Source organism: Malus domestica, chromosome 06, assembly GCF_042453785.1.
Source record: "Malus domestica chromosome 06, GDT2T_hap1".
NCBI lineage: Eukaryota > Viridiplantae > Streptophyta > Magnoliopsida > Rosales > Rosaceae > Malus > Malus domestica.
Window position 1 is genome coordinate 2,501 of NC_091666.1, and position 19,724 is coordinate 22,224.

At 40.6% G+C, this 19,724-nt stretch overlaps 2 protein-coding genes across 3 annotated transcripts; one reads left to right on the forward strand and one right to left on the reverse strand.

Moving 5' to 3' along the window:
* Positions 1-3,948: 3,948 nt before the first annotated feature.
* LOC114823152 (uncharacterized protein At1g76660-like) lies at positions 3,949-7,329 on the reverse strand. 2 transcript variants are annotated; one of them, XM_029098528.2, is made up of 4 exons: positions 6,787-7,284; positions 4,909-6,085; positions 4,162-4,378; positions 3,949-4,068 (listed from the first exon to the last, which is right to left on the reverse strand). In XM_029098528.2, the coding sequence occupies exons 1-3, from the start codon at positions 6,823-6,825 to the stop codon at positions 4,164-4,166; spliced, it is 1,431 nt and encodes a 476-aa protein (XP_028954361.2). In that variant the 5' UTR covers positions 6,826-7,284; the 3' UTR covers positions 3,949-4,068; positions 4,162-4,163. The 2 variants fall into 2 exon arrangements, with proteins under 2 accessions (XP_028954361.2, XP_028954360.2); XM_029098527.2 differs by having other exon boundaries at positions 3,949-4,378; positions 6,787-7,329.
* Positions 7,330-8,935: 1,606 nt separating this feature from the next.
* LOC114823154 (probable cellulose synthase A catalytic subunit 3 [UDP-forming]) lies at positions 8,936-14,768 on the forward strand. Its single transcript, XM_070823915.1, has 13 exons — positions 8,936-9,046; positions 9,578-9,804; positions 9,960-10,066; positions 10,195-10,372; positions 10,564-10,830; positions 10,923-11,268; positions 11,352-11,489; positions 11,577-11,702; positions 11,876-12,088; positions 12,186-12,474; positions 13,243-13,439; positions 13,526-13,876; positions 13,985-14,768. Exons 1-13 carry the CDS (start codon positions 8,936-8,938, stop codon positions 14,567-14,569), a joined length of 3,135 nt encoding a protein of 1,044 aa, XP_070680016.1. The 3' UTR covers positions 14,570-14,768.
* The last annotated feature ends 4,956 nt before the right edge of the window (positions 14,769-19,724 follow it).

Genomic DNA, 19,724 nt, shown 5'->3' on the forward strand with positions numbered 1-19,724 from the left:
CCCTAAACCCTAAACCCTAAACCCTAAACCCTAAACCCTAAACCCTAAACCCTAAACCCTAAACCCTAAACCCTAAACCCTAAACCCTAAACCCTAAACCCTAAACCCTAAACCCTAAACCCTAAACCCTAAACCCTAAACCCTAAACCCTAAACCCTAAACCCTAAACCCTAAACCCTAAACCCTAAACCCTAAACCCTAAACCCTAAACCCTAAACCCTAAACCCTAAACCCTAAACCCTAAACCCTAAACCCTAAACCCTAAACCCTAAACCCTAAACCCTAAACCCTAAACCCTAAACCCTAAACCCTAAACCCTAAACCCTAAACCCTAAACCCTAAACCCTAAACCCTAAACCCTAAACCCTAAACCCTAAACCCTAAACCCTAAACCCTAAACCCTAAACCCTAAACCCTAAACCCTAAACCCTAAACCCTAAACCCTAAACCCTAAACCCTAAACCCTAAACCCTAAACCCTAAACCCTAAACCCTAAACCCTAAACCCTAAACCCTAAACCCTAAACCCTAAACCCTAAACCCTAAACCCTAAACCCTAAACCCTAAACCCTAAACCCTAAACCCTAAACCCTAAACCCTAAACCCTAAACCCTAAACCCTAAACCCTAAACCCTAAACCCTAAACCCTAAACCCTAAACCCTAAACCCTAAACCCTAAACCCTAAACCCTAAACCCTAAACCCTAAACCCTAAACCCTAAACCCTAAACCCTAAACCCTAAACCCTAAACCCTAAACCCTAAACCCTAAACCCTAAACCCTAAACCCTAAACCCTAAACCCTAAACCCTAAACCCTAAACCCTAAACCCTAAACCCTAAACCCTAAACCCTAAACCCTAAACCCTAAACCCTAAACCCTAAACCCTAAACCCTAAACCCTAAACCCTAAACCCTAAACCCTAAACCCTAAACCCTAAACCCTAAACCCTAAACCCTAAACCCTAAACCCTAAACCCTAAACCCTAAACCCTAAACCCTAAACCCTAAACCCTAAACCCTAAACCCTAAACCCTAAACCCTAAACCCTAAACCCTAAACCCTAAACCCTAAACCCTAAACCCTAAACCCTAAACCCTAAACCCTAAACCCTAAACCCTAAACCCTAAACCCTAAACCCTAAACCCTAAACCCTAAACCCTAAACCCTAAACCCTAAACCCTAAACCCTAAACCCTAAACCCTAAACCCTAAACCCTAAACCCTAAACCCTAAACCCTAAACCCTAAACCCTAAACCCTAAACCCTAAACCCTAAACCCTAAACCCTAAACCCTAAACCCTAAACCCTAAACCCTAAACCCTAAACCCTAAACCCTAAACCCTAAACCCTAAACCCTAAACCCTAAACCCTAAACCCTAAACCCTAAACCCTAAACCCTAAACCCTAAACCCTAAACCCTAAACCCTAAACCCTAAACCCTAAACCCTAAACCCTAAACCCTAAACCCTAAACCCTAAACCCTAAACCCTAAACCCTAAACCCTAAACCCTAAACCCTAAACCCTAAACCCTAAACCCTAAACCCTAAACCCTCAACCCTCAACCCTCAACCCTCAACCCTCAACCCTCAACCCTCAACCCTCAACCCTAAACCCTAAACCCTAAACCCTAAACCCTAAACCCTAAACCCTAAAACCCTAAACCCTAAAACCCTAAACCCTAAACCCTAAACCCTAAACCCTAAACCCTAAACCCTAAACCCTAAACCCTAAACCCTCAACCCTAAACCCTCAACCCTAAACCCTAAACCCTCAACCCTAAACCCTAAAACCCTCAACCCTAAACCCTAAACCCTAAAACCCTAACCCCTCAACCCTCAACCCTAAACCCTCAACCCTAAACCCTCAACCCTAACCCCTCAACCCTCAACCCTAAAACCCTCAACCCTCAACCCTAAACCCTCAACCCTAACCCCTCAACCCTAAATCCTCAACCCTAAACTCCTAAACCCCTAATCCCTAAAACCCTAAACCTAAACCCTAAACAACAATTCCAACCTAATATAGGTGTGTCTTTGGATAATGATAAAGTTATTCAATTACTCATCTCTTTGACGTAGGGAGTACAAAATGAAAACAAAGAAATGCAAAATCAAGCTAAAGAGGTAGACGAATTGAAGAAGAAAATAGGGCAAGTAGCGGAGTTCATGGAACAGTTTAGAAAACAAGGCAAACTGCCTAGTTCAACTATTGTAAATTCAATGGGAGATTTTGAAATCGCTGAAGCAATCATCTTAGGAAGTAGTATAGAGGTTGGAGCTGACCCAAAAACGTCCAAACACAGCCAGAACGTGGATGAACAGATGCTGCAAGAAGAAGAAGAGGTGGACAAGGTCACCGCAAGGGAAGAACACCCCTTGCCGCAGCCTTCTAAGGCTCCTACGCCATCCAATTCATGTAAGGTTGTTCCAAATTCAGTTCTTTCTAACCCCATTCCACCAAATGTCCCTATCCCTTGCAGGTTCATAATTTCCAAGGAAGAAGAGAGTGAAAAAGGCATCTTGGAAGCCCTTCCAAAGTTGCAAAGTAATATCCTGATTCTTGGTACAACAAATCATGTTCCAGAATGTGTTCAATTGTTCAAAGAACTTTGTACAACAAGAAGAATGGTTCAAGAGAAAGAAATGGCTTGGGAATATCAAGAATTCATCAAAGAGGATGCACTTCAGACAACCAACCCCAAAGAAGTTGGATTTTATGACACATGACAAGTCACAACCCTTACACCAAATCCGCCCGAGCGCAAAGTTCCTGAAACTTTCAAAGAAGTGGTGTTTGTCCTTGAGTTCTTGTAGGAGCACACAGGTAAGCCACCCCCTCAGATTTCAATTTCATTTTCTACTAATAGGTTGTTCATGATTCAGGCACCCTCTCTAGAATTTAAACCATTACCGGATCATTTCATGTATTACCTTCCATTCAAAGATCAATTTCATGTTGTGGACCCTAGGGGAGCTTAAAAGGAGGTATCGTCCAACTGGAAGATGTTAAAGCAAGCGATTCTTGGGAGGCAACCCATGCATTCAAATAAAGAAGACCTAGGAATCTCCAACTCAAAAAACCAGATTTGCATTCCTAAACTCTACTCTTTATTACTTTTACTTTGCCATAATTATCATGTTTGTTAGTTGTGTTGTTTGCTTGCTTGCGTGTAAGTCTTTGTTTGAAACATTGAGAATAATGTTTGGTTTAAGTGGGGGGGGGGTAAACAAAGTCTTTTTCATTGATTTTCGTGGGATTTTACCACCTAGCACCACTAGAGTTGTTTTTCATTGTTTTTAAGTGTTTTTACTATGTTTTGAAGTGTTTTAATGTGTTTTGAAAGAAAAATACGAAAATTTGAAAGAAAAAAAATTAGAAAGAGTTTTGAAAAAACCCAAAAAGAGTCGTTTTAAAGTCGTTTTTGTGTATTTGCATCTTAGGGTACCATTTGAACCAACCTTACCTGTATTGGACGATTTGGAAGGTTTAGAGGGCTGCGGCAAGGGTTATAGGAAGCCTTTAAGAAAATGGATCTCCATTTTTTTTTAAATAAGGATTAATTGTGAAGCCCACACCACATCGAACTTTAACGATCCGAACCATTTATTTTTCAACTTACACTGATAGATCATTCTTACAAAATATTAACCAAATCGAAAATATTTAAAACATCTTATTGGGTTAAAAAAAAGTAACGAATACTTTGTTATATAACAAACAATGAAATTTTATCTTGATAATTAAATAAGCAAATAATTTCGTATTGAATTGAATTTTTGTAAGGATGATTTATCAATTGAAACTTACAAAATAAACAGTTCAGATCATTGAAGTTTGATGTGGAGTGAAATGAGCCCCACACCTAATTCCCTTTCTTCTTTTTTTAAATGGATATCCCTTTGCATAAAGGGTCTCTGTGTGTGTGTGTGTGTGTAAATATCTAACCACATTTCACCGAACACATATACCATTTGTTTCATTCACATACAGCAACAGCATTCATCAATCACAGAGACCGGATTACACACCATTGAAATAACAGGTTACATAATCGGTTAGATCATTCCACCTATCACACAACACCAAACAGAAGCGTAAGCAAAAAAAACACAACATCAAATTAATACAAGTGAAACAACTAATAATGCGCCTTATTGCTTACTCTTAGTCATTCCACGCAAATTCTCCTTTTCTCTCTCGTAAGCTTCTTCCCCTTCTATAATCAATTTCTGCATCTGAGCTAGATTGACCCATCTGATACTTTCTGCTCAATTTAGAAGACCCCATCTTTGAAAAAATGTCCTCTTCATTGGCCACGATGCGGATTCCAGGCGTACTTGATCGAGAGACATCACCAGACTGCCTCCATGATTTGTGATCTGAGTCATACAAGAAAGGAACATTACTATCTAAAAATAAAAGAGGAACCAGAGGGGGAAGAAAGGGAAGAGAGAGACTTCAAGTGAGATGAAACACTCATTCATCCCACAGAACTCTCGCCCTGATTACTTTTCTGTGTCTGCCCTTTGACTTTCTTCCATTTCAAAAGCACCCATGCCTCCAAAATCTCGATAAAGAAGAATGAAAGGCACCGACAGCATAAATTCCAGTACTTTTCGCGAAAATGAAATCAATCAATGAATAGGACTTATTTAGATGTACATGAATGAAGCTGAAAGAGATTTACTAGAATAACACTTAAACGAGAATAATACTTCATACGGTTCTTAGAAAACATGTATAGATTAGAGGCTTGTGATTTATTCAGGTTGAAAAAGCAGTACCAGCAGTCAAACAGTGACTTTTCTTAATTGAGAACTAGGTTTATTTAGTTGTTTACTTCATTACCTACTTGATTTTAAAACTAGTGAAAAATAGAGACATTTAGATAAAAGTTATAACAGTTCACCTTCGGATCCAGTACACGACATGAGCAGGTCACAACGTCCACCCTCATCAAGATCTGATTCAGATTTATGACTCTCCTGACTCTGCAAGTTTGTTTTTGTCTTATGTGCCTTTAGTCCTTCAATGACAGATGGCGGTTCCATACTTTCTTCTGTAGGTAATTTATGAGAGGGAAAAGGTGTCATGGTAAACGAGTCCTCCATTACATCAGAAATCTCCACATATTGTGTTGTGGTGATAATTTCATCAGCACTGAACCCAAAGGATGCTCTATACGCTTCTATTTCTTCCACATCTTGCTTGGGACTTCTATTGTGTCTGTTCTGACTTCCATTCCCACCAGTAGAGTAAACATCTGAATCCTTGGATACGCTTAACCTTCCAACAGCATGAGGAAATGGTGGATTATCCAGATAGAATTGTGCAAATGTAGCAGGACAAAAGAAATTTGAGTCTTGAGATGCCACAGAAGCTCCAGCTGTGTCATGCCCAAACATCCTGGCAGAACCCCTCCTTGAATATGTACCATTTTGGGGAGAAGCTGACGGATCCCAATGTGGGGGGAAATCATGCTCAGGAAAAGATGATGATGAACAATCGTTTGATGCCCTTGAAATTGGTGATCTGAGACTACTAGCAGGACTTCCAGGATAGAGTGAATATGTTGAATGAAGATCATTTGCAGCAATGTAATTGGCCTTCTCAGCACTTTTAATGTCTGCAGAAGATGAGAGGAAACGAGCAAATGGCACATCTGGAGAAGATGGAGTAGTTAGGTGAGCCAACTCTGGTGGGGGAGTGAGAGGAGCAGTGGACGGCTCAGTTGTGAAGGTTGAGAAAACAGGAGGAGAGACAAGTTGTGTTTCGTTGGCATATGGCCCGGTGGCATACATGGTGGATGAAGGACCTCCAGGTGAGTTGGCAGACAAGAAACAACTAGGAGACTGCGCTGTTGAAGGAAGGGCCGAATTTGTAAATGACGCTGGAGAAGATGGCGGAGCTAGAAGAGAAGGAGCCAGTGACGTCGTTTGGTTGGTCAGCCCAACTGTTTGGGGTCCATTTGGCTGATTTGCTGATGCATTGCCTTCAGGAATGCGAGTTGCAGGCACTATGCGCTTTCCTCCTTTCTGTGAGGCAAAGCAAGAAAATGCACCCCAACATCCTCCCCATCTCTTTCTCTGTAAAAATGCAAATGGGCATTATCAGTTAGATTGAAAATTGGTCTCAAATATAAAAAAGCAAACTCAGAAACCATTCTGGATGTTATGCATCCGTTCCATTTAACTATGCAAAGCAACAAACATCTAAATGCATAAGGAAATCAAACTTTGTAAGGCCTTTTTTGGGGATAATGCATTGGTATAGATTGTGATCCAAGCAACAAATTATGGGAAAACCAAGGAGTCAGAGATACTAGATAAATAACAACACTCCTCTCACTTTTTTGGGGATAATGCATTGGTATGCATTGGTATATATGGATATTGATGAATAACAACACTCAGAAATTGGAAGCACGCGGTCGCATTATATGAGAGATAATGACAACCGCAGCTAGATAAAATTGGGTATGATGTTGTAACTGGAAAGTGTTCGCTGAGCAAGAAACATGCACATCCTAACTTATATTTTACTAAAGCAGATCCGTCCACACGATGCAAATCAAGTCACGTCATCCCCAGATCTGACTGAAACCCACAAAACAAAACCCAAACACTGCAAAATGGCCCCAGATCTAACACTCTCCTCTCCTCTCCTCACTCCCCCGTACATCAAAGAGCAGAACCAGCCTCAAGACTGTCTATCTATTCTCTCTTTATCAAACAGAACATATCTACAGAGAGAAAGAGGTAATAGGGGAGAAAGAGAGAAGCATTACCAGCTCCTGCTGAGGGAATCTGTGCTGCTCGGACCCCATTAAAGCAGTGTGTGTTGAGCTTTTTCAACTACAAGCTCATTACTCTTGCGCTACTCCAGCACTCCTTATGCCGGCAAATCAGGAGCAGCAGACGCCGCTGACTGCCACCAGGAACCACCCGCCGCCCACCACCACCGCTTCTGTTTGTTTCACTCCCACTCTCACTCTCAAGTGACCAATTTCTTGTCTCTTTAAAATTGGATAAATATAAGGAAAATATGAAGTCTCAACGTGAAGGATGAAACAATCAATCAAGGATGCGATCCCGATGCCATTCCCATTCCCATTCCCAATTGTAAATGGAAAATGGGAAATGGAAGAAAAAGGGCGAAATGCAGTGCAGATCAAAGACAGGGAAAGACAAAAGCGAAAGGGAAAGCAAAGATCCAAGTGAAGTGATAGGGAAAGAGAGACGACTGAGACTGCCTGCGAGTCTTTGACAATTCACACCTCTCATCTTCTTTTTTTCACTTTTCTTTTGATTTTATAATATGCTAACAAAATAAAAGAAAACCAAACGGTGCGTTCTACTGTTTAGTTACTAGGGAAGAGGGATTAATAAGACAAGGAAGGAATTATAAGACAAGAATGGCATGACGGAAAGAGAAAGACGCCAGCAAAGTTAGACCTGCTGCTTAATATTATTTGAACGAGCATCCTCTACGTGAGCATTTGAGGATTCTCAAATCGTATTCTTTTATTGTACATCGTACGGTTAGAAATTATTTTAAAAATTTTTATTTAAAGTTAAACATAAACCGTACCTGACGAAAACTGATTGTACAATGTACAATAAACGGACACGATTTGAGGATCCTCACAAAAAGGATCTAGAGAGGATTCTCATTCTTTAGCTAGGATTCCTAATTGATATTAATCCCACGTAATCTCATGTAATCCTGTTAATCTCATGTAATTTGGTGTAATTAGCATGTCTTCCTTTCTACGTTAGGGCAGTAAACCTATAAATACCTCGCACTAAGAACAATACATACATATTTCAAGCATTATGTTGTCTTGGGCAAATTTCAAAGATTATTATAATAAAAACAAATTACAAACACCAACAATACAGCGAAATGTTTCTTAACGACATTGCAATTTTTGCAATCGTCAATCGCTAAAATTGTCGATATTATTCTTTACTTTCTATCTCCTTATATATTTACATTAATTTGAACACACTCATTGTAGTTTACTTGGTTGTGATTCCTACTGTCATTGGAATTTCTTCTATTTTTCATATTTCTTGTAATTGTTCTTTACAATTTTAATTTACACTATTGACAGACGAAGAGTGAGAACTTGATGTACTGTGACATTAAAGAGAAAAACTCTAGCAATCAGAGCAAATATTTGCTATTTATTATTGTTCTTGACCTCTTGTTATACTTTTTTTTTCAGTTTCTTTAATTAATAATATCTGTAAAAATAAAATTAATAAAAAAAGACAAGAACAATGAAAGTGGTTGTTGAGTTGTGGCTGATTTCTTAAGGTCATGTGAAATAATAGGCCTTGGTTTAATCGGTGATTAGTCATCTGTCGTTGTTGATCCCGCCGTTGTCCGTTTTGTGTTTGGTTTATTAATGTTGCAGCTGATGCCGGGCGAATGCGATTATCAATATTCACTAACGCTCACAATTTCGTTTAGTTTTGAACAGGCAGACTCAGTTCTTAGTTATTACCGTTAGGAATAGTACTACTGTAGTAGTATGAGTGTATGAGGCTCACTATGAGCTGTGTGTGGCGGCAGAGATATTGATAAGACGAGGAAGACAACTTATCCCACAACAATTAACATGATCCACCAAGACCATCCAAGGAGAAGAAGAGATTGAGTTCATGGTTGCTAACTGGTTGAGTAACTATATATAAGGATCTGAGGGAGGGAGATTTTGTTTGTTTATTTAATTTTATCTGAATTCTTTCTGATTAAGTCACTTCAAAAAGGATGAGCGGTTGATTATTACTGCATTTATAATTGAAATGCAGACATCAACTTAAGTAGCTGTCTATAGTTAGCTACTATCGGCCTGATAGTATAGTACGTAATAGTATAGCAGCAGAGCAGCAATATTGCAATTTTCAAATTCTGAATTTCGATATGAAATGGAGGTAAGTGGTAGTTTAGTTGCGGGATCTCACAACCTGAATGAACTTGTGGTCATCTGCCGTGATCGTGATCGTGAACGTCAGGATGGGGAATCATCTGCTCTAAATGTAAATAATGCTCTTTGCCCTCCCTCCCTCTTCCTCCTCCCACTTGCTACCTCCTACTTCACTTTCATATTTATACATGCATGTTTTCATTGCTAATTTATGACTTAATCGTTTCTTTCATTCACTGATGAACTAATTTATTGTCAAATTAATGTGACCTATGAACGAATGACTCGTTGTATTTGTACTATTTGGTCGGCAATCAACTGGCATGTGTTGGTTCTGCTATTGTGCAGGCCAAAGTGTTGAAGGGACAGATTTGCCAGATTTGTGGAGACGATGTAGGCCTAACTGCAGACGGAGAGCTGTTCGTCGCCTGTAACGAGTGTGCCTTTCCCATATGCCCAACTTGCTATGAATACGAGCGCAGTGAGGGTACCCAACTCTGTCCTAAGTGCAAGACCCGCTTCAAAAGGCTTAAGGGTGGATACCTATTACCTAAACGCTAAACCAATTCTATACTACTTGTAGTACTATACCATTGATGAATAATTAAATCATTTATACAACTTTATCAGTTTATTTAATTAGTCTCACCGATGTTCTTTTTGGCCGGCAGGGTGTGCCAGGGTCCAGGGTGATGAAGAAGAAGAAGGCATCGATGATCTCGAGTACGAATTCAGTTTTGATGCAAGGAGCAGACAAGATATGCAACATGCGCTTTCTGCAGACGGCCACATGAGCTATGGTTGCACTTCTGACTCTGGTTTCTCTCATCCCATGTCCCAACTTTCACTCCTTACTAACGGTCAAATGGTACTCACAAATTCAATTGAATTCGCTCAGTTGTGTAAAATTGCTTTCTTAATTCATTGATCCATACTTCCCGGCTGTACCACTCTTTTTTCTTTCCTTATTTCTTTAGTTGTTTGCTTGTTTCTTTTAATGGTTGTGAGTTTTTCGCACACGCTGATGATGATATCCCTCCTGAACAACATGCTTTGATCCCTTCTTTCATGGGAACTACTGCTGGAGGAAAAAGGAAACACCCCATTCCTTCCTCAGACCCTGTCCTTCTAGGTAAACATCTTACTCCTCACGAAATTCACATGCCCCAAATTCAATCACCTTACTCTCACACTTACCCATCTTGGGTACTCGCCCTCTATTTGTTAGCTTGAATGGTTTCGCATCTACCTTTTTTGCAGTACAACCCAGAGCCATGGATCCTTTCAAAGACATGGCTGCTTATGGCTACGGTAGTGTTGCTTGGAAGGAGAGGATGGAGAGTTGGAAGCAAAAACAAGAGAAATTACAGATGATGAAACATGAAAATGGTGCCAAAGATTGGGACTATGATGATGACAATGGCCCTGATGTACCACTGTAAGTGCTCCTATGCATGTAGCATTGCTCATGTCTTTTGAGGTTGTGACTTGCTGCATTTAATCATTTTAATTAGGGCATTTTCTCTACTATAAAGTTAATTTTAATATTTCCTATTTCCTATACCATAGTGTTTGAAATATCCAAGGATTGCTGATCAATGAAAATTCTTTGTGCCACTCATGGATCAGAATGGATGAGGCAAGACAGCCCTTGTCAAGAAAGTTGCCTATTCCATCGAGACAAATCAACCCTTATCGAATGATCATCATTATTCGACTTGTTGCCCTTGGATTCTTCTTTCATTATCGGGTCATGCATCCTGTAAATGATGCATATGCATTGTGGCTCATCTCAGTAATTTGTGAGATTTGGTTTGCTGTTTCATGGATTCTTGATCAGCTCCCAAAGTGGTTTCCCATTGATAGAGAAACTTATCTGGATAGATTATCCCTGAGGTAAGCCATTTGATTATCACATGTTAATGTAACTTTCCTTTTGGTCCGACTGTGAACGTTATCACAATTCATGCTAATTCTCCTTTTTCCAGGTACGAGAAGGAAGGCCAACCTTCACAACTTTGTCCAGTTGATATTTATGTCAGTACAGTTGATCCGCTGAAGGAGCCTCCTTTGGTGACTGCAAACACTGTACTTTCTATTCTAGCGGTGGACTACCCTGTTGACAAGGTCTCTTGTTATGTTTCAGATGATGGTGCCGCTATGTTGACATTTGAGGCACTGTCAGAAACATCAGAATTTGCTAGGAAGTGGGTCCCTTTCTGCAAGAAGTTTAGCATAGAACCACGGGCACCTGAATGGTATTTTGCAGAAAAGATGGATTATCTAAAAGATAAGGTGCTTCCATCATTTGTGAAAGAACGAAGAGCAATGAAGGTAATGAGGGTTACTGACAGTGGATACTTCCTCATCACTCATTGCAGAGAACTTAGTATATATTCTTGTCACTATCTTTGCAGAGAGAGTATGAAGAGTTCAAAGTTCGAATAAATGCATTGGTTGTTAAAGCTCAGAAGGTTCCAGAAGAAGGATGGACGATGCAGGATGGAACTCCATGGCCTGGAAATAATGTTCGTGATCATCCTGGGATGATTCAGGTTTGTCACACGGGAATTTGATTTCTTTATTGTGCATGTAAAGTTGTAATGCACTTTGGCATATAACAGTTATATGCACCTTTTTAGGTTTTTCTTGGCCAAAGTGGAAGATATGACACAGATGGGAAAGAATTACCACGCCTGGTATATGTTTCTAGAGAAAAAAGACATGGATTTAATCACCACAAAAAAGCTGGAGCAATGAATGCCTTGGTAAGTTAAATTGAAAGGGAGAAAAAGAGGCTTCTTGAGCTCCATATCGATAGCAGTTGATAGAACTATGTGCTCTCTCTCTCTCTCTCTCTCTCTCTCTCCCTCCCTCCCTCTCTCTCCCTCCCCTTTTACTCTGGAGTTTCATTTTCTTGTCATCTTCTATGTCAAAACAGGTAAGAGTCTCTGCTGTTCTAACAAATGCGCCTTACTTGTTGAACTTGGATTGTGATCACTACATCAATAATAGTAAGGCTCTTAGAGAATCAATGTGTTTCATGATGGATCCGTTGCTAGGAAAGAGAGTGTGCTATGTCCAGTTCCCACAAAGATTTGACGGTATTGATAGGCATGACAGATATGCCAACCGAAACACAGTGTTCTTTGATGTAAGCATCTCTAGACAGTGAGACTGCTTTGTTGCTTTTTCCATTCATTTTTCTTCTATTTCAAAGTTAACATCTAAGTCATCATCACCAATAACAGATTAACATGAAAGGTTTGGATGGGATCCAAGGGCCTATCTATGTTGGGACTGGATGTGTCTTCACAAGGCAGGCTCTCTATGGTTATGATGCTCCAAAAACAAAGAAGCCACCAACTAGGACATGCAACTGCTTGCCAAAATGGTGCTGTTGCGGAAACTGTTTTTCTGGAAAAAGGAAGCAGAAGGCCAATAAACCTAAGACCGAAAAGAAGAGAAATTCCAGGAAGGAAGATACAATAGTTTTGATAAATGTCTCTGATCAGGAGGGTGTCGAAGAGAGCAATAAACGTAATCCCTTGCCTTCCACAGTACGAGGGAAAATAAATAAGTTATTTTTAACGGCATAGTTTATACTGTGGATGCATACTGCACTAGATTCCTTTGTGAAAATATCTCACCATTGCAAAAGCATAAATTTTTAACTGTTTTCAATTGGTTACTTCTGAGCATACAATCTGCACTTTTCACCAAGCTTCCAATCCGTCTTTGGTATTTGCTTGTCTGTTTTTATACTTCAGGATTCTGAAATGCAATGTGTGTACATTCAGCATGTGCAAATGCAAAGGCCAAACTCCAGTACTGCTCACTTAGGAAAATGTGTCTGAAAATCTACTTTATAAATCATGATTGATTTGTTTTCTTTTAAACTAGGGAAGGTTTGATATTATCTTTTCTGCCAGCGTTGTTGGCAGATGCACACTTGTTACCTTTGTGGAGATAGGTTCTTTATTATGTAATATGGATAAAGATAAACCAGATGCTTCGTTTGGATGTGCTTTTAAACTGACTGAAAGCGTTTTTGGTGAAAGTGTTTTTGATACCAATCCTTAGTAAAAATCCAAGTGTATCCTGGAAAGCACTTTAAGTGCTTCCTGCAAGAATCACATATCCGGTGTTTCTTCCATAAAGCACTTAAAGTACTTTTGGAACTCAAAATCAATTTAACTAAAAGCACTTTCAGACATTTTAAAAACACATCCAAATGAGCCCTTAAGTTTTCCTTGTTTCCCACCAATCTTGATTTTCCTTTTTGACTTGAGAACATCTTATCTTCAGGTGTTGAAGTTGAAAACTTGACTCTAATATCTGGTGATGAGATGGAAAAGAAATTTGGGCAGTCTCCGGTGTTTGTTGCATCCACCTTGCTGGAGGATGGCGGGACTCTGAAAAGCACTAGGCCAGCATCTCTGCTTAAAGAAGCCATCCATGTAATTAGTTGTGGCTATGAAGATAAAACAGAATGGGGAAAGGAGGTAAGATGGTGATCCAATTCATGAGTTGATTAACCGTATAACTTTTTTTTCTCTTTGCTTGCTCAATACGCTTCCTCCCAATCCAGGTCGGCTGGATATACGGTTCAGTTACAGAGGATATCCTGACAGGCTTTAAAATGCATTGTCACGGTTGGAGATCGGTATACTGTATCCCTGCAAGGCCTGCATTTAAGGGATCAGCCCCCATTAAACTTTCCGATCGTTTGCACCAAGTCCTTCGGTGGGGCCTTGGATCAATTGAAATATTCTTGAGCAGGTATTGCCCTCTCTGGTATGGGTATGGAGGGGGTCTGAAGTGGTTGGAGCGTCTGTCTTACATAAACGCTACTGTGTACCCGTGGACATCAATTCCACTTCTTGCTTATTGCACTCTACCTGCTGTATGTCTGCTAACAGGAAAGTTCATCACTCCAGAGGTATAAACATACAGTTTGATGGATCAAACCGACCTCATCTACTTGTTGGCTTGCTTGCCTAGGCGATGATATATGCATCTAATTTTGATTTTTTTTACTTGTGTGCAGCTGAACAATGTGGCTAGTTTGTGGTTTCTGTCTCTTTTCATCAGCATTTTTACAACGAGCGTATTGGAAATGAGATGGAGTGGAGTTGGCATCGACGAATGGTGGAGAAATGAGCAGTTTTGGGTGATTGGTGGGGTGTCGGCGCATTTGTTTGCTGTGTTTCAAGGGATTCTAAAGGTGCTAGCCGGCGTTGATACAAACTTTACGGTGACATCAAAAGCAGGGGACGACGCGGATTTCTCAGAGCTGTATGCATTTAAGTGGACCACATTGCTCATCCCACCAACCACGTTGCTTATTATAAACTTGATCGGAGTAGTTGCCGGAGTCTCGAATGCAATAAACAACGGTTATGAGTCATGGGGGCCACTGTTAGGTAAGCTCTTGTTTGCGTTCTGGGTGATCATTCACCTCTATCCTTTCCTCAAGGGTCTGCTTGGTAGGCAGAACAGGACTCCTACAATCATTATAGTGTGGTCAATAATGCTGGCTTCCATCTTTTCGCTTTTATGGGTTCGGGTTGATCCGTTCTTGGCCAAGTCAGATGACCCAACCCTGGAGGAATGCGGATTAGACTGCAATTAACAGCACACACCCAGGTCCCATTCCAATCCAATCCTAGTGTACCGGCCAAGTCTACAGTGGCTATTTTTTGGGTAAATTGATGATGAACCATACAAATTATAAATGGATGAAACACACCTCATTTGTGTATTGTTGTTGTCATTTTTAACTGCGAAAACCATTTTTGTGGAATGGTACGATTGGTTTCATAGTGGGAAAAGACTTTGTTGTTATTATTGTTGTACGATTGGTTTCACCTATTTAAGATTTAATTGAATTGGATAACTAATTAGATTTAACGAAATAATGAATGAAAAAATGAATATCAATCTGCATATTTTATTCAAGGGTAAAAGACTGTTTACTACCCTCATGTTTCGTGGTTTTCAACATTTAGTACATCAAGTTTTTTTCGTCCCAGAGTCATACCTAAAGTGTTAATTTTGGGACAGTCTCATACATCTGTTAGTCAAACTGTTAAGTATGCCGTTAACTGATGACATGGCGCCTATATGGACAATGACTGGGTGCCACGTGTCATTAAGAGATCCACGTGGAAATTAAAAATTAATTATTAAAAAAAATTCAAAAAAACAAAAACAAACAAACAAAAAAAAACCCAGAACCCCTTCATCTTCCTCACCCCCACCCAACATCCCTTCATCCCCAAAACCCCATTATCTTCCCCACCTGACAACCTCTATCCCTGCTTCCTCAATTTCCTTGTTATGGTTGTCGTTTGCAAATCACCATCTACATCTTCCTCCAGCAGCTGAAGACATCGCCTCCTTGTCGTTGCTTGAAGAGCAGGTGAAGCAGGATGAGCTCGACCACGACATGGCACCGAATGACGACACATCGTTAATAGAAGGGATGTATAAGGAGAGGAACGAGGCCATTTTCGATTACTACTCTAATTTGTAGGAGTGCTACTCGGAGGTGGAAGAATCCGAAACGATGAAGCGGAGAAAATCGAGAAGCGCCGCTTGTGCGGTGATGTCGGCGGTAGCTGATGGAGTCGAAATAGGTAAGCCGGGAGTCGAATCGAATCACCATTGGCGGTTGTGGGTCAAGGACAGGTTGAAAGCATGGTGGGACGAGTGCAACCAGACGGATTTTCTGAAATCAAAATTCAAACCGTCCTACCAGATCTAGTCGATGACGCAGCCTGTCTGTCCGTCCCTCACTCCCTCATTTCTTCTCCCTCCCTTCTCTCCTCTGCACGAACCCACCAAACCGTCCTACCAGATCCGGTCGATGACGCAGTCTATCTTGGGATGCTGCTACGAGTTATCTCATCCTTTATGTCCAGATTCTAGACCCACCGCCTCTTCTTTGCCCTTCCGTTTCTTCTTCTTCCCTTCTTCTTCCTTTTTCCTTTTCTATTTCCGTTTTATTTTCATCTCGAAAGAGACCCCAATTTTTCTGGGTTCACAAAAGAAACCCAATATTAGTTGATCTGAATAATTTTTTTTCTTTTAACTTTATAATTTTCTGGAAAATTGGGAGGATTTGGGTCTCCTCCACCCGCTTCGAGTTTGCATTTTCTGGTCCAATTCGAAATGGCCCAGAGGAGGAAGAATTTGATTTAATGGTTTATGCCCCAGATCTCGTCAAGATTATTGAAACCTCAATCCACACTTTTCAGCTTTTCTTGAAGATGGAAGTCACTTGTTTCTTAATTTGCTTTAATTAAACTTCTTGTTTCTTTATTTGAGAATTGTGATAGATGTAGAGAGATTGAGTAGCGAGAGAGAGGTGGGTAAGACGGATTAAAGCACGATTCTAATTTAACTTCTTCTCTTTTCGTGGAATAGGGGTCGCGAGAGAGGCTTTTTCTGGGTTTTTCTCCTGGGTTCACAAAGAGAAGATCCATACTTGAAAATACCAAATTCTTGTTGAAATAGAATTTCTTTGGGTGGGATTTTGTTGGGTTGGGTGTGCGGAGATGATGCGTACGGGTTGTAGAGGAGAGAAGGGAGGGTGGTGCAGGTGCAGAAAAGAGAATGGAGGGAAGGGGTGCGGGTTGCAGAAGAGAGAAGGGAGGGAGAGGGTGCGAGGGATGAGGGAGGAGACAGATGTTTGTTCTTTTCTTTTTTTTTTTTCTTTTTTTGTATTTTTAATTTTTTAATTTTTTTAATATTGAAGTGGGCCCAAATTGACACGTGGTGCCCAGTAATTGTCCACGTGGCCGCCACGTCATCAGTTAACAGAAGTTCTAACAGAAAACTTAACAGATGTATGAGACTGTCCCAAAATTAACACTTTAGGTATGACTTTGGGATGAAAAAAAATTGATGTACTAAATGTTGAAAACCACAAAACTTGAGGGTAATAAACAGTCTTTTACCCTTTATTCAAATTTGAGGTGATAGATTAGTCATGAAGAAAACACATTCTTCCCAAACTTGTAAATAACTTGTCATTTACGAAAATTTTGACATGCCCCCATCCCAATTCCGAAGGACACCGAGATAGTCACTTGCTGGCCGATATCCGAGGGTGACGAAAACCATTTAATTATGCATAACAGGTAAAACATGCATATAAAATTTGAGCCAAAACCACACAATGATAAAATGAAATACAAACTTAAACGAAATAATAATAAGGTACTAATCACTAATAGAAGGAGAATATTCAACTGTCAATGTATGAACATGTTCAGAGCATACTACTAATCCAGAAATACAAGCAGAATGGATAATATAAAAGTGTGATTACAAGAGAGGTCCATACAGAGAGGATGACATAAATTCACTGATATGGGAATGCCTCGAAGTTTAGATCGTACGCCTCGCTCCTAGGTCGAGTGCACAAAACAAAAGGTGAGTGGACCAAGTTTAATATAAATAATAGGGTAAATCTTAATTTACTACCCTCATGTTTCATGATTTTCAACATTTAGTACATCAAGTTTTTTTCGTCCCAGAGTCATACCTAAACTGTAAATTTAGGACAGTCTCATATATCCATTAATCAAATTGTTAAGTCTTCCGTTAACTGATGACGTGGTGCCCATGTGGACAATGACTGGGTGCCCATGTGGACAATGCCTCGAACTTTCTTTGGTTTTCACCAAGGAATATTCGTCCTACCGCTCGATCAAGAAGAAGTTTGACCACCTCTTCAATATGAAAAAGGATCTGAATGAGACACTCCACATATATGTCAAGAGGTTTAAGGTGGAGAAGGCGAAGATCATCGAATGCGATGACAACGTTGCATGCTTAGCCTTCCGAAAAGGGCTCTCAGCAGATAACCCACTTTTCGAAGAATTGATCATGCTAGAATTTGACCTTGGAAAACTCTTATGTTTTGGCAAAAAAGCCTTCGCTTAGAGATAAGGAAAATCGCTCCCAGAAGCCGCTTGAGCAGTCAAGCAAATATGTTGAGTCGACTCAAAAAATGGCGAGTGATAAACTGCATAACGACAAAAATAAGCCAGGGAACAGATGCAGGGACCAATCCTCAATGAAGGGATGCACAACACCCAAAACGTACACCAAGTTCTCAGTTTCGATCAACCAAATCCTTTGCGACCTCAAGGACAAGCCGTGGTTCAAGCCATTGCTACCCATGAGAGGGGACACCTTCAAGATGGACCAATCAAAATATTACGCATTCCACAAAGGCCCCGGGCACACAACCAATAACTGCACCACGTGGAAGAGGTACTTTGAACAACTCGTGAAGGAAAGTAGGTGTGACCAGTATGTTGACAAGCCAATTGCCCAGCCAAGGTGAGAAGCAGGCGCAGATGCCGAACCCCCAGCCAAGATAATCTGAATCAACGGAATCTTTGCCGAATCTGAGCATCTGGTGACCACCAACAACTCTAAGAAGAGGAAGATCTAACAGGCGAAATTGGTCTTTCAGGTTCAAGCTTTAGATGTTGTACCTGGACCAATCGTCAACTTCACCGACCAGGACACTGAAGGAATAGACTTTCCTCACCAAGACACCTTAGTGATTTTTGTTCAACAGGCCCATGACAGAATTATGGTGGACAACGGCAGCTCAGTCAATATCTTACAACTATATGCTTGGAAAACACGATCAAACGCAAAACAAAGGTCTTGACCAGATTTAACAAACTTACTTCAACTGCCATCGACACTATCACGCTCGACATAACCAGTCCATCGATTGTCTCATTGTAGACCTTCATGATCGCTAGTGACCCATCTCCCCATAATAAGATATTGGGCTGACCCTTGTTAGTGAAGATTTGAGCTATGACCTCAATCGAGTACCATAAAATCTGATTTCGCATTCCGGGAGGAGCAGTTGGAGAGATCAAAGGCAACCAGGCCATGTCTAGAAGATGTACTGTACAAGTTCTTAAGGTGTCGAAGAAGAAGTCTTTCACCCGAGCAGTATCAGCTAAAGTGCAAAAAGACGACTCTACCTCGGCTAAATAGCAACTACAACAGGCAGGTCAAGAAGATGACGTCAAGTCAACAATGCATTAGCAGATGAATCAAGATGGAAACTTGAAGAATACACCGAGCACATCTCCCTTGACCTTAAGCAGCGATCAGACCACATAAAACGCATATCCGAAGAAGATCTAAGCGAACTTGGATACAAAGTCCCTTACGAGCAGTTGCGCTCAACCGATTTCTTTCGCGGCCTATCGATCGATGCAAGTTTGTTTCAAGTAATCAGGATGCATATCAAGATAAATGGAATGACGAAGTGTGAGAAAACATTACAGGACTTAAAGAAGTACCTGACATCTCCTCCCTTACCATCCAAGCCGGAAGCAACGGAAGATCTATGCATCTATATAGTGGTATTTAAAGCAGTAATGAGCTCTACCCTCATACGAGAAGAGTTGTGAGCCCGACCACTTATATTCCATGGTTTAAAAGCTCTCATCATGCAGAAACCAAATGCTTGAAAATCAAAATTTTGATTTTGGCACTAGTTGTTGCATCCCGGAAGCTCAAGTCGTACCTTTAAACGTACGTAGTCATCGTCATGACGCGATATTCCACACAATCAAGATGCACGACATCAAAGGCGTAAAAACTGGCAGACATTTCAATGTGCGCATCAACTAAGCCCAGAAACGCCCTAGAGGTAGCCGAGCACACTGTAGCCGTACCAGCCCCACCTGCAGAAGATTTTCGACGCTTGCACGTTGATGTATCATCAAACTACCAGGGAT